Genomic DNA, 14,962 nt, shown 5'->3' with positions numbered 1-14,962 from the left:
CAAGCTCTTTATTGCATAGCTTGTGCAGGAAAAGAGCACAATTTTAGTGGACTAGATGGCTTAGCAGATCGCAATGGGATTCAAAACTGAAATCTAGTTAAAAGTTTATTTTTCAGCTTTTGAAGTCTTATGGCAGGTATATGCTTTCAAAATACTAAGGATGTGTTTTCTATGTCACAGACTCGGTGATTAAGCTGTTTCAAATGGTTGCTGCCTGTTAAAGGGTTAATCACTATTATATGTGCTCCAAAGCCTGGTCTATACTACAGTATTAGGTCAGCGTAAGATGCCTTACGTTGACCTCATTATGTTAGGTACACACTACAGCCTTGCTCCCACCCGTGTAAGTGCCCTGCTACACTGACGTAACAACTCCACCTCCACGAGAGGCGTGGGGCTTATGTTGGTGTAGTTAAGGCAACGCAGTGTCCCTGTAGACTCTGTGTTACTTACATCTATTGGCTGTCATTCTTGTAAATTTACAAGAAAGCTGGCTCCACAGCTGAGCTGCTGCCTGGTCTTCACTCCAAGGTGGGCTGCGCTCAGGCACCCTGTTCCCAGCGGGGAGCTGAGGGGAACAGGGCAGCTGGGCTTCCTGCAGGAAGCTGGACACGGAGCTGAGAGCCCTGGCTCTCAGTCCCCCACTCTGTCACTCTTAAGTAAGGGGAAGCACTCAGAAGAACATCAGTGTGGACACGAACCACTCGCAATAATTACTACAGTGGCTGTAAATTGACTTAACATAGGTTGATTTAAGTTTATAGTGTAGATATGCCCTGAGAGACTTTAAAAATATTGGGGTTAGGCAGAAACAGCAGTTATGGAGATAGAAGAGGTGATATTTCATTCAGACTTTGTACACAAATCCAGAGCAGCTGGATGTTTCTGCTAAAGCGATCAATGAATTTTTGACATAGACTTTAAGATGCTATTTGGAATCAGCTAACACATAACTAAGATAAACAGAAAAAGTTCATACAGTCAGATCAAATGTAGAACTCTACACAAATTCCAACTAAAATGATCTGAGCAGCGGTTCTAAGAGGAACTGTGGGGAAACAGAGCCATTCTTACCATAGAATCATAGGACTGGAAGGGACCTCAAGAGGTCATCTAGTTCAGTCCCCTGCACTCATGGCAGGACTAAGTATTCTTCTTCTATTATCCTGGCCCCCAAATAGTGTGTAGGTGAGGAACAGCTGTAGAGTGACTCCAATGCCACTACTATTAAGTCCACAGACTTCAGTAGTAGAGGATTAGAGTTTGAATCTCACAGTGATGTTCTCCATTCTTCTGCACTGCTCCAGCCACACCAAACTGTCCAAGTACCGTTGCCATGTGACCAGCTCCCACCACAGCTGCTCCATTACATTTAGGATCTTTTACCTCAGCTAGGACAGTAAGCATGCAGCTCCTAGAGTTATTTTAGTCTTCCTGAAGTGCACCGGCACACGTTCAGAATCTCTAGGAAATTGCAAGAACTAGATATTCCCCTCCCTGCCATGAAAAATTTAGTTTCTGCAGAAACTGAACTTAAATTTCTACAAGAGAAGTGCTAGTATAGCATACCACTTCACTCATATCTCAGGGACAAAGTGGGACTGGATGGGATGGTCATGGGCTATAGAGCCTTTCATATTTCAGTAGTCTGTTCATGACCATATTGGCAATGTCCAAATATAGTAGATACTCATGGCTAATTTATATTCTAAGTGAAGTAAGTTGATGGCTTTGATCTGATTCTAAGTGGACAAGTATCTAGCTCTCAAAAAATACTAAATCAGTATCCCTTTTTGGCAATTTTGACCAAGAGGCAAAGAATTGAATGGATGTATCCTTTCAGCCTGGAGGAAGTTCCTTCAGGTCAAGGCTGATTCACATTTTCAGGGAATCAAGGGGAGAAGTTATTTAGCCATCTTTCTGGTTTTCCTAATGTATATTGAACTTTTAGCTCCCTGATGGCATAACAGAGTTAATATTCCAAAGTGAAAAGCATCTCCAAAGTTATGATTAATGGTAGCCACGGAATACCTTCTCTATGGTACTTACTTGTATGGGTACCCTTGTTGGCATTCTGGATGCAGTCTAAGTTTGGCAGTTTCTCATTTGATAGAAAAGCCTGTGCGATGGCAGTATAAAAACTTCGTGCCACACCACTGCCTTCTCCTGGCTCATCCTTAAACGTAACTTTTACTCTGTGAACAGCCATTGGAGTTGTAGCACATCTGCGACCAAAATGATTGTTGAGCTGCCTCATCGTCTGCTGAATTAGAAGATCTCTATCTCGATCAACCTAGCAAATACATAGGCTAAATTAAGCGTTTACCCTTCTGTAATGATTGCCATAGCAAAAGATCAAATATTAATTTCAGCTTTAAATGCTATTTCAAGAGGATTTTTAGTATTTCAGAATAAAAGTTCCCATGAAATACTATGATTGGAAGGAGCTACCAGAAGGAGGAATCCATAACACTACACAGTAACTGCAACGCACCACTATTCAGTGCACCGGAGTCCCCTCCTTGAAAAGTGTTCCAAAATGTTTGCCTACAGAATTTGAAACATAACTTCCTATATCAAATTACTAAAACACAGATAGCTGCAGTGTGTGTTAAACCTTTAACAACAGAATATAAAATTATATTATGATGTTTTCATTGCATTCAACTTTTAATTACATTATAAATCAGGAAAATAAAACTAATTTTTTACCTCCAATGTTAAATCCCTGGATTGCTGGTTTCTAAGTTTTTCCATTTCTCTGCGGAATTTTGATTCTTTTACTTCAAAGCCACCTAATTCAGTCAAGATCTTTAAAAAACCAAAATAATAAATTAGCTGTAGAATTTAATTACACAAAATGCGGTCTATTTTCCACACAGAAAATACATACCGATCCAGGCTCTGCTCCAACATCTTCCATGAACACTCTGCCAAACAGTTCTAAAGAAAGGCGCCAGCGTCCTAGCAACATATCATGAGAAATAACCATTCCCATGAAACTACACTGGGGCCTGGTAGAACAGGGACAAAAAACAAACTTGTAATACTTAAAAAATGCAAACACTAAGTTAAACCTCTGATAGTACTCAGTTGTATATTTTTACTTTTGTTTAAATCACTGCATTCGGAACAATTTCCTGATTTTCTAGCACCTAGAAATAGGAGCTTCAGGGCGGCTCATGTTCTGGTTTGAACTGAAAGTTCAAATGTAGAGGCTGAGATACCAAACATGAAATCATTTGTTGTTAAGTTCTGGACAAAATTTAAACTTTAAGTGGCACTGTAAATTATTGAGGACAGTCACCACCTATAAAAAAAGTTTTAAGTGATAATAAAACTGAAAGCTACAATAAGGGATATGATTTTGTTGGAAGAGCTCCTGAAAAATACAGCTCAGAAATCAGCTCACATGCAACTTATGGCATTTCTCTGAGTTAAGTAATACATAGGAGATGGAGCAGATCGCACAAAGCTGGCAAGAAACATTTCAAAGCTTGCCCAATTAAATAAATCTGTGCCAACCAAGTTGGTAATTTCCATTTATTTATTTTTTAAAATAATGGAGGAGTAAGCAGCTGTTCATTTTATGCCTAATTTTCAAATCCTTCCAAACTTCTCCAAAGAGACACCACTCTTCCTGAAATTCTGCATGCTGCATCTCATCTCAGGATATGCTTTTTCAGGAAGTTGTGTAAAAGTCAGAGTTTTAAAGTTACGCTTTTACAAAAGTTTAGCTTTGTTTACTTCTCCAACGTTATTCTAATGCTTTTTCCCATTCATCATCTCTTCAGATGGGGTGCCTTGAAACTCCATATTTGTTTTGCTCATCTAACTGAGAATTGCCTTTTAGGATTTTTTTTTTTTTTTTTTTTGAGGGCATGTATGTGAGATGAGTCGGGAGTGTTAGAAACTGAATTTAAGTGCAAAAAGAGCATTGTTTTTTTAAAAAAAAACAAACACTTACAGATATATAAAAATGACCACCTGACTCCAGCTGCTGAGATGAGCCAGAAACAAGAGTGTGGCAGTGGAGAGGGGGCATATGGGGGGGTGACATGGAAACACAATTTCAGATTTAGGAATGGAGGTTTTGGGAGAGAGAGTCGACAGAAGGGGGTCATATGTAGAGGAGAGAAAGTGGTGCGTCATGGGAAAATGAAAGGGATAGCAGAACCACAGAGAAGAACAACACATAAGATGACATAGAAGTGGGTGCAGGAAAACAGGAATGTTACAAGATGTATGTTCAGGGAATCTGTCTTACTTGCCAACCCAACCTAACCATATGGCACCCAAAACAACTATACAAACAATTCATTAAGAAAAACGTAACTATTTCCTAATCGAGGCTAAGGTGTGCATCAGTGGAGTCTTATCACTTAGAAAATGTATTCGGTCTTCCACGTAATTCTTCTACTTCAAAAACCCCTCAAAAATAGGAAAGTCTTGAGGTGAACCACACTCCTCATGCCATATAATTCTTTACGTTCCATCTTACCATGCAAGTAACTTCTCCTTACCCAGTCTCAGGATTGCCTCCTTTGCATATATACATACATAAAGTTAAAATTACTAGGGAATTGGAAAATTCCTTTTCTTTACGAAGGAATCTGTTTCCAAGGTACTTTAAAATATGGGATATTACTACTATTACTCATTATAAACAGTAAACATACCAATTAGCCACGTCTATATATATTTAAAAAACATATATTGACTATATTTCATAATTCCAAGGAAAATGTTTACCTGTGCATTGATAAAAATATTACTCAAACATAAAATGTATGGAGCTCTGATCTATGCTAATGAATCCTGTGAATTTCACGGTTATGAAATATTCAGCTCTAAGTTTCATATTATATCTTATATATGTGTATACACACACAGATATATTATTTCAGAACCCAGCAAAAGGGCACAATTTAGGTTCAATAGGGTGTTGTAACTTGCATGGTGTGATAGGAAGAAAAAGAGTATGAGCAAAGCTGCTGGATCCCTTAGATGTTCATTTCCAAAGGTATTTATTTAATTTAATTTAAATTAATTTAAAATTTTATTTTATTTTGTTAAAAAAACCCAAACAAAAACACCACCACGTAAGTTGAGGAATTATTCTACGGAAAGTATAACATTTTTAGGTGTTAAGCAGGCTACACATTTCAACATTAACCATTTCCTAACAATGTGGTTTTTGTGGATTTTTTTTTTTCAAGGATGCTTTTAGTGCTTATAAAAGGTGCTGAATCATTACTTTAGAGACCAAAGTCCCATCTAGAAGAGGTAGCAAAACAAACAGTGAGAGCACCAGCTTGTCCACTCTTCCTACGTATCCCAATCTTCTCTTCTGGAGGGGACTAATAATGAAGGCAGTTCAATCTCTAAACCCATCAAATGATCTTTGGTACCCAGCTGAGATTCCCAGTACAGACGGTAATAGTGCCAATTCCTGCATGGAACTTGGCTACCTAGAAAGTCAATCAATCCTCCTCTGGATACAAACTATGTAAGAAATAAAAGGCTTCCACTCCAGTTCACTCATCTTCCTATCCACCTCTGCTCAACTGTCGGCACTACTTTGCATCCAACCAACTTTGAAACTGTTTCAGAAGTGTCCTGAATATTTTTCAGTCTCTTAAGTACTTCCAAAAGTTTCTTACTAAAGGTTTGAAACGCCGCAAGATTTTATGCTAATTTAGCATTATTTTATAGAACAATTTGATTTTACTCCTTGAGTACCTGAATGATGTAAGAGGTGGCCCTTCACTCTCTGTCAGTCCTATCTCTGCCAGCAAGCTGCTTTTCAACTGTGCTGCAAGATCATGAGCTGAAGGCCCTGGTTTTGAAGTCTCAGATTCTTCTGTTGGCACATTTTGTTCCTCTCCTTCCTTCTTTTGCCGATTTTGCATGCTCATAACATTTTTTAAATTGGCTGCATAAGACATTTTGGTTGGAAGAACCTAAACAAGGAGATGTCATTTAATTACATTTTAAAGCAGACCATGAACCTTTTCGAATTAGACATAAAATAAATAAAACTGAACACTGTCCTTCGTGAGTAGATGAATATGCTTCTACCACAATTCCAGTGTGTAAAATTTTAGAAGAACTTTTGTACATAATTTTCTTGTTGATTTTATTTATTTATACAGGACAGAACTGCACTTAATGTATGATAGACTTAGCTTGCCCCCAGACCACACACTGCAGAATTTCAAGCACAAAAGCACTTCAAGATGGCAGCAGTTCAGGCTCTGGGTGATCTAAATAGGACATTCTAGAGGTGGGAATTTTTTATTCCCTTTTTCTCTCAAATAGTCTTGATTTATTAGCATTTCAAGTAAATCCCCCAAAATTACTGTAGCCTTGAAAAAATTAGAGCATACATTTGATTATTAAAGGTATCTGTTGAAAATAAGTTGTTTTTTCAAACAAATAAAAATATATTTTGAACATACTTTTGTAAGTTTTAAAATTTTAAGAGGCTATTTTAGACCCACCACTATTTTAAAAGCTATCTTCATTCTTTCCCTATGGTAAAGCATTCACAATAATGGTCTTATTTGTTTTAAAAGGGATTACACAGTATTAGCTTTCATAAGCCACACTTTGAAATAAAACAAAATTCCTATAACTGTACCTCAAGGCAGTTTCTATCCACTGTCACTTCCATTAAGCACTTCCCACTGTTGGCAGAGGATGAATATAAACCCTGACTTGGACGGCCAAATAAATCTTCTTTTCTAGCATTTGGCTGAAAATTAACAGAAGCATGCTGAGTAAATAACATACTTTAGTTAGAAATGAAAAACAAACAACAAATAAGTATCCTCAAGCATACTGTCTCTGGTGTCACCTGTAGAAGATGTGGCTGGTCTGCCAGGGGGATGGCTTCTGCCAGAGGAACTTCAAATGGATTGGGTGGAATACAACCAAGGAACGTCATGGAGTCTGACCGTCGGAAGAATGGATGGTTTTGGCCAGTTTCTGCTGGGAGGGAGTCATCATCCTTGTCATTAAGTGTAGCACCTAAATATCAGAAAAGTTTTTACTCTTAAAAAACCTTAGGAAAGGTTACACAAAATTTACCTTAAGAGTACATGAAGGATGAGAAGTGAAGGATTTAAAAGCCAAGAAATGCCAAAGTTGAAATTAAATATACTAGAGGATCACACATTTCGTAGCTTATGTAAGCTGAACTGGCAGTTGGTGGGAGGTACAAGAACACAGTCTCTAACCCTAAACCTGTAGTAATTTTACAGGATACTGCCAGTAAACCTAAATTTTATTAAGTCCTCTGAGCTGCTCCTCTTCGTTGTTCCCCTTGACAGTGCCATTTGGTGCTGCAGGCAGAAGAGTCTGAGCAGTAGCACTGTTACATCAGAGGTAACACAACCAGCCCCTCCTTTCATTCCCTCCAGTTACCCTAAACCTAACTTTGCAGGGTTGCTTTGGTCACCTCTCCCTTTGACTGTGCTCATTTGGTGCTGCCAATGTTGAGATGAATTAGAACAGTTTTGACTGGGCAAAGATAAATGATCTTACCTGAGCCAGGAATAGTGTGGAGGAGCTACAGTGCAAATCCTGAGCCTCACTCCTACTGAGCTAATACAGCTCCTCATCTGAAGCAGCCCCTGATCTTCCAGTCCTGAACCCCTGGGTATCCCCAATTCTGTCAAAGCACTTCAGTCCTGACCTGCAGTTTCATTTGCTAACTAGTTTCAACCAATGGGACTGAAGTATGCAAATGAGCTAGCATGAATCAGTAAGAGACATACACACATATTACTTTAAAATAAATTCTGACAGACAATTCCTCCTTTATACTCTTGCCAAAACTCAAAATAAAGACTGCATATTTCCCCTGGAGGAGCTGATAAGTATCAACAGTGCATTCTTCCGCATTCCCCAAAATGTTCTTTGGTGCATATGTCAACTCCTGCAGTGGAAACAGAACCCAAAACTCGTTGAGGGCCATATTCCGATTTTGATGAAGAAGTTCTACTGATGTCAGTAGAGTTCAATTTACAGAAGTAGATTATACCCCCAAATTGTGATTTTTATAAAAAACAAAAGCCAAGAAAAACATCTTGAACTTTCACTTGAGTACATCCATCAAAGACTCTTAAATTCCATCACTTGAAAGTCTCACACACAGGTTGGGATCACCATAAAGAAGCTTAGCATATCAGACTTGCTGATCTTTTTACAAACTGAATACAACAGGCAGAGAAAAGTGAAGCAACTTCCCCTATGGTCACAAGTCAGTTGCAGGGCTGGAAATACATCCCAGATCTCCTATCTCCCCAGTCTGGAGTCATGTCAGTTGAACCACGCAATATCTAACTTGTATTTAAATGGCACCACACAGTATCTGAGCACTGGTATTTTAAATTGGGTGCAGAACAACAAGCCTCCACATTCTCTCCCCACTCTCATTCACTTGGGAAAATAATCAAAACAATCACTCAGTTTATGGATTCTGTGCTCTTGAACAATGATACTTTCCCAGTTGTGCTAGCAACAGTTTGTACCAACTTGGAATGAGTCCTGATCAAGTTCAAACCTTTGTTGCCATTGTAAAAACATTACTGCAATCATCTCTCTCTACTGTAAGGGGAGCATCAACTAGGAAGAGAGAGAGAGACACACACACACCTAGAAGACAGACAAAGGGAGAAGATGGAGGACAAAGGATAAAAGAAAGGGAAAAGAAATTTTGTAAAGTGATACCTGTAAGTGGATCATTACTAAAAACAAAGAGCTTTACTCCAAATTTGTGTTCCTTCACGCCATTTACATAGTATATTGGAGTAGCAAAATTCCCACCCAGAAAAAAAGTGTAGTTAAAGCTTTATTAAGTAGAGCCCTGCGCAGATACAAAATTTGTACCTGCATGCAATCCGCAAAAATGGTCTGCGGATAGCCACATACGCAGATATCCGTGAACATAAAGCGGATAGTCACAGATTTGCAGGGCTCCACTATTTAGCCAAAGGGGGAAAAGTATAGAGGATGTCCCATCTTGGTATATGGCAGAAATTCTCTCATACTAACTTTGATTTGTGTCATCATCATTTTCATGTTCTGAATCTTCGTTGTCAAGACCCAGTTCCAAGAGCTCCCGAGTCCTGTAAGAGAATAATCAGTTAGTCCTCTTCAAGAAATCATTTTGAAAATATAACACTAATATCATGCAATAAAAGTGACAGAATAATTAAAGGGTGGTTAGCCTACCATACGTTTAGTTCTCTGAAGAAGGTGCCCTCCTAACATCAGCCTAACTGGCCTCCACTGTGTTACACTGGGAGTTGACTCACAAAGTTTGAAAGTATTTCTTGACTACTTTTCAACACCCCCTGTCCCACCCTCCACTGATGCACTCCTTCTGATTAATACCTGAACTGAGCTGTAGTTTCAAAAATTCAGCTTGGGGGGAGCTGGGAGAAAGAGGAGAGATTCAATGGTTTCAAATAAAGAGAAAAGGAATTATCACTTGAGTTAGGTTACAGAAGGGTTGTACAGTGGATAACACTGTCAGAATTATGACAGGTCAGATACCTTTTGGAGAAAGGTAAGCTCTATAAATCCTTTCTCTGGGACATTGTAGTATTAAAAAATTGCATCTATAGGACACAGTTAAAAATGTACTCAAAATGTACTCTTTTAGCATGCAACTTTAAAAGTATGTCAATCAGTGGCAAATAGTTAACTTATTCTTGTTAATCGACAGTCATCTTACCAATAACTTTCCAAATAAATTTCAGTATGCAGTATGCCAAAGAAGTGGAGCTAAAATGGGGGAAGTGTGAAATGTTATAGTGTCTACCCTCTTTTTTAAATTTGATGGAGAACTGAGAGTTCATTAGATTGTACCAGATGAGAGACTTGGAAGAAGTGCTATAATGAAAACTAAGAGCAGAATGGTACACTACAAGGACACAGATTTTTGTTGTATCTCCATATATCTGGCAACCATAAGCAAGCGTCAGCGCCACAAAACTCAAAAGGGCAAGGGAATTGATGGGTGAAGGTTGTCATTTATACTCCCTCTAGGATGATGAATTGCGCCTTTAAATGGGAGATTTCTTTAACCCCCCACCCCACTATTCGATTTGAAAGCCAACTCTTTATTCCACACTGGAAGCCACATGACCCAAGTAGGGAGAGGTCAATAGAGAACACACACCTTTGGAAAGTATTTAACTATTATCAAACGCCAACATGTCTGTCTAATTACTATTCTTTTGTCAAGCAAAGAGACTGAACAGCCACTAAAGAAAGCCAGACAGGCACCTGGAAGGCAGAGATCTCTAATTTAATTACAGCATTTCCTACTACCAACATTTCCTACTAGCCATATGCTTATATTGGCTGGTTTTTGCTCCAGTTCCTACAAACCTTTTTGTATCAATACCTTGTACTATCTTGTCCTTTTCTGATGTGCCTTATGTCTGAGGAGCTTTAGGTGCCTAAACCAAATGGAATTAACTGCTATGCAAATTGTGTCAGTGTCACATGGATCTATTACATGCCACAAACCATTCTTAAAGTTCAGGTAGATTATTCAGTATCTCTTAACACAATTAAAGCTAGCAGAATATTAAAGCAGCTTGGAAAAGTGCTATTTGACCAGCGTATTATTTTTGAAAGTAAAATATTTTTTCATCACCACCATCATGAGAAAAATGTGGAGTAGACTGCATGTGTGGGCTGGTAAGTTTTCAAGCCAACTTTATAAGGGTGCTTTAAGGATGCTTCAAGGTTTTGAATATTTGCTTCAGTGACACGGTGCAGTGGTGAGCACGATGATTGCCAAACATTGCTACCTACCACAGAAGAACAAATCTTTTGAATTTTCAGGCTCACGGCACATTAGATTTCTGCCACTCTAGTAAGGATTTGTTTTTGCTAGAGTTGGCTTAAATACCTTTTCCGTTCCAGCTGAGGAGTGTCCAATGTTGTCTGTTGGTTCATTGCTTTAATCCAATAAATAAGGGCCTGAAAAACATATGCTACGTGCTTCAGTGAGCAGACATCCAGAACAGGAAGAACATCTGAGTGCTCATCATTGTGAGAACGCATCAGAGAGAGAGCATAGTTTAGAAAGTCTCCACGTGCCGACATCATTCCTTGACGGGCACTGAGCAAAGTAGCACGCCTGTTAGGGAAAAAAATGATATATAAATGGTGCTTAGATAGTACAGTGGTAAGGTGCCTTAGAAATTCATATATTAGTTATGTAAAGTATATGAATGTATATCCTCTAATACCTGTAATTCAAAGATATGGCAATTCTACCAGTATTGGGAAATGAAGTACAATAATTAAAACATAAAACCTTAAGTTTAATATGTATAAATAGCCAAATGATTACATTTGTGACTCATATTTAAGAAAGAGTATGAATTTTAGGGTTATGACAAAAATCAGTCTAGTTATCAGCAAGGAAAGCATCTCATTTACCAAAATATATATTCATATTGAAGATAGTAATAGTAATTAAGGAAGCCTCCTGTTACATTATAAAAATAGTTACACATTTATGCTTGAGGTCCAGGTTCCCAAAATGTCACAGTGAGTAAAGAGGTTAAACTATAAAATGAATAAATGCATATAATTGAAACATGAAATGAAATTTCACACCTTCTACCCTCAAGTGTTCTTAAACTAGCCTCCTCACGTGCCGTCATCCTCTCCCTTCTCGTTGAGTTCTGAGAAGCATGCAGGGGATGGTTTGGATGTCCAGGGTCACCAGCAGATGCTAGTGCAGAACCATAACGCAGTTGAGCTTCAGTGGAGTCCATGATGCTAACCATCCAATTCCAAGTGGGAATAAGCTTTTCCTCTACATAGTTCTGAACAAAGATGAGACATAATGAGTTAGCAGCATCACAAGCAAAAACAGAAAGAAAGGCAATTAAAAGTCTGAGGTATTGACAAGACATCTCTAAATCACTCGGATTTAATGTAAATACTTAAATCTCTCTATCATCTGCCATTTCTCCTCACGAGGCCTCCCATTCCTGAAAGCCAACAGAAAGATCCACTCTGCTGTTAGCTGCTTCCCATAAACATCACTACTCTAAAGAAGCCTGGAGCTCCAACCATGCAACACCTCCTTATTCACCACCTCAGAATCTCTCAAGGTAATCTTCGCCAAACATTCTGACCTCAATCTTGGAGAGCCCCATCTTGTGTCATTTGACGCTGATCACACACAACCCACCTCCCAGATGCATATTTTCAGTGTTCCATCCAAACTCTGATATTTCTGTTGCTTCGTAAGAATTATCTTCCCCCTCCAGTCTCCCTCTCTTCCATTGACTCCACAATCTTTATCTTCAACTCCACTTTACCACTGTGCACTTGAGTCCTTGACTCTATCCTACAACTCTGTGCTGTCATTTTCTAACCCCTCAATCTGTTCCCTTGACCCCACCTCACCTAATGTCTCATTCTCTTACTCACTGCCCCCCTCTTCTTCAAGCTCTCTCCCTCCCTGCAGACTTCAAACATGTTATTGTATCTGTTATGCTAATAGGATCCTCCCCTTGACCCTATTTGTGTATCCAAACAACAGCTCAACTCAAAAACTCCTCAAGTCTGGTCTATATACTCACTGCCTGACTACGTCATTTCTACATCACTTGAATGGCCCACCACCATTTCAAACTCAATATTCAAAACTGTAACCTTCCCCAAATATCTCAGTTCACTGTAAACAACTTCACCATTCTACTGAGTTTCATCATATTAGTGTAATATTCAATTCCTCTCTGGCCTCCACCCCCCACAAGCTGTTATCAGGTCCTCTCTTTTCTTCCGATCCATTTATAATGACACCAATCACCAAAGTACCCACGCATTGTTTCTCCTCCACAACTAAGACAGTCAGCTTTCTCCTCTCGTGTCCCACTACAGAAACTTCTTTCCACACCCTGAGCATCTTTTGCCTCAATTTCTGAAGCACGCTCATCTCGGTAGTCTCCAAATCCCACCGCACTGCACTGTGCCCTAAAGAAAATAGCATAGCTAAAAATCATCTTACTCTCCAGCTGCTTATACAGTGTCACTCCTCTCTGTGACTTCCTCTCACCTTTGTATGAAGTTCAAGTTCCTCATCTTCATCTCCAAATTACCGCTCCCTATTCCCACTGCCTATGTTCCTCAAGCCTTCCTCCTGAAAGCCCCATGTTTATTTTCCAAACATTCAAGTCTTCTTCCATGGTGCCTCTTAGACTTTGACCTCCCTTTCTCCCCACGTGCCAGCTGTCATCCTTTTACCCTTTCAAATTCTTCCTTATAGCTCACTTCTTCTGTGAGTACCACCAAAAATTGATGTGCAGCACTCCAGGGCCTAAATTAAACCTGCAACATCAGGGAGACCTGAGGAGTAGAACACTGAATGGATCTCTCAGAGTGAAGACCTAAGTGGATGGCTGAGGGATGATAAGGGGTTGGTCCTGAAGAGATGTTCCCTGAACAGGGGCAGGACTCACAAGCAGGGAGGCCTGGGGAATGGAACACTGTGGGGAGTTCTCTTACAGGTCACCTGACCTGGGGGCCGAGGCAAGAGTCAGGAGACTTGCCTGGAGACTGGGGCCCCAGCACAGAGGCTAAAGGAACTGGGAACACAATGCTGCTATTGACTCTTGAGTTGGTGACCTGGAGTGTTCTCCCTGAAGAGGGGAGTGGAAAAAAACTCTTGTTTCTACATATGTTTATCGTGGGTTTGTTCCTGCATAGGTTGACTGAGTTTGTTGAGAATGATTTTACTGCAAGGTGTTTTGTTTGGGGTCAGGGAAGGGGAACTACTGTGCTGGTGTACACAAAGTATGCCCAGAGATGAGTTTTGCAAGCCATAATACATTATTTCAAAGCATTCAAACATGGACAGAAGGAGCTACAAAAATGCCAAGAAGCAATAATGCAAAGTTTGTGTGCACAATTTCAACTCTAAGATCTGAAAATTTTACACTAAATGGTTTTACAGAGAGATTAGATTACTCTGTGTGAAATATGGATAATTCAACGTGTTAAAAACATTTAAAGTTCTACAGCAATTAACTGGAATGCAAATACAAGTATTTTATTTTTAAAAAATGTTAGCACTGAAACCAGCATTAATGTCGAGAATGTTCTAGTTGCACCATACCTGCAAGTTTACTGCATCCTGATAAGTCAGTTTCACTGCAGCGGGGATCTGGGAGTATACCAGATGATTGTATTTGGGAATCAAACCCATCAAATCAGATATCTGTCGGATCACAATACTGTATGCCCTCGCTAAGCTGCTTGCAGATGTTAAATAGCTGCTTGCATTGCTAGCTTCTAAAGCTGCTGCTGCTGCTGCAGCACTTGTGCTGATGGTGCCACTTCGACGTAAGTTTGATGGATCAATATAAATCAAACCTGCTGAACTTGCTGAAGATAAGAGAAAGTATGACACCATTAATGATTTTATATACCCTTTACTAATTCTTGTGTTTGACAACAGAAAAAGTTATTAAAATAAACTAAACTTGTAAGTGATTAAACATGAATAATGTACCTGTACTGGCCCTGCAGCTCTAACTAATAAAACTTAATACTAATATCTTCTTGGAGCAGGAGTAAATACTGTATTTTACTAATTTCTTAACTAAAGCTTAAAGAGGCAAAGCACTTTAAGACTGTACATGTTCCTCTTAAGCTACACCAAAAAGATATGTGGTTAAGAAAACATACTTAACACTTAATCCTATGGGCTAGTCTACACTAATGCTGGAAGCTGACCTATGTTACGCTATTTCAATTATGTAAGTTACGTAACTGAAGTCCACATAACTTAGGGTCAACTTACAGCAATGTCTATACCATGCTATGTTGACTGGAGAAGCTCTCCTGCCAACTTACATTCTGCCTCTCGGGGAGGTGGAGTACAGACGTCAATGGGAGAGCGCTCTGCCACCGACTT

At 39.3% G+C, this 14,962-nt stretch overlaps 1 protein-coding gene across 1 annotated transcript in view; it reads right to left on the bottom strand.

Annotated features, from left to right (window-relative positions):
- The window catches only part of UBR5 (ubiquitin protein ligase E3 component n-recognin 5), a 142,136-nt gene that overhangs the window by 16,623 nt on the left and 110,551 nt on the right, over window positions 1–14,962 (bottom strand). Inside the window, exons 39-48 of the mRNA XM_077809900.1 lie at window positions 14,162–14,430; window positions 11,650–11,861; window positions 10,934–11,164; window positions 9,061–9,134; window positions 6,860–7,032; window positions 6,644–6,757; window positions 5,743–5,963; window positions 2,894–3,014; window positions 2,713–2,811; window positions 2,050–2,293 (exon numbers count right to left, since the gene is read on the bottom strand). Coding sequence (XP_077666026.1) covers window positions 2,050–2,293; window positions 2,713–2,811; window positions 2,894–3,014; window positions 5,743–5,963; window positions 6,644–6,757; window positions 6,860–7,032; window positions 9,061–9,134; window positions 10,934–11,164; window positions 11,650–11,861; window positions 14,162–14,430 — 1,758 coding nt within the window. The remainder of the gene's footprint in view (window positions 1–2,049; window positions 2,294–2,712; window positions 2,812–2,893; window positions 3,015–5,742; window positions 5,964–6,643; window positions 6,758–6,859; window positions 7,033–9,060; window positions 9,135–10,933; window positions 11,165–11,649; window positions 11,862–14,161; window positions 14,431–14,962) is intronic.

The sequence above is a fragment of the Eretmochelys imbricata genome, chromosome 2 (assembly GCF_965152235.1).
Source record: "Eretmochelys imbricata isolate rEreImb1 chromosome 2, rEreImb1.hap1, whole genome shotgun sequence".
Classification (NCBI taxonomy): Eukaryota; Metazoa; Chordata; order Testudines; family Cheloniidae; genus Eretmochelys; species Eretmochelys imbricata.
Note: the sequence above shows the minus strand (reverse complement) of the source record. Positions and strands in the feature narration are given on the sequence as shown.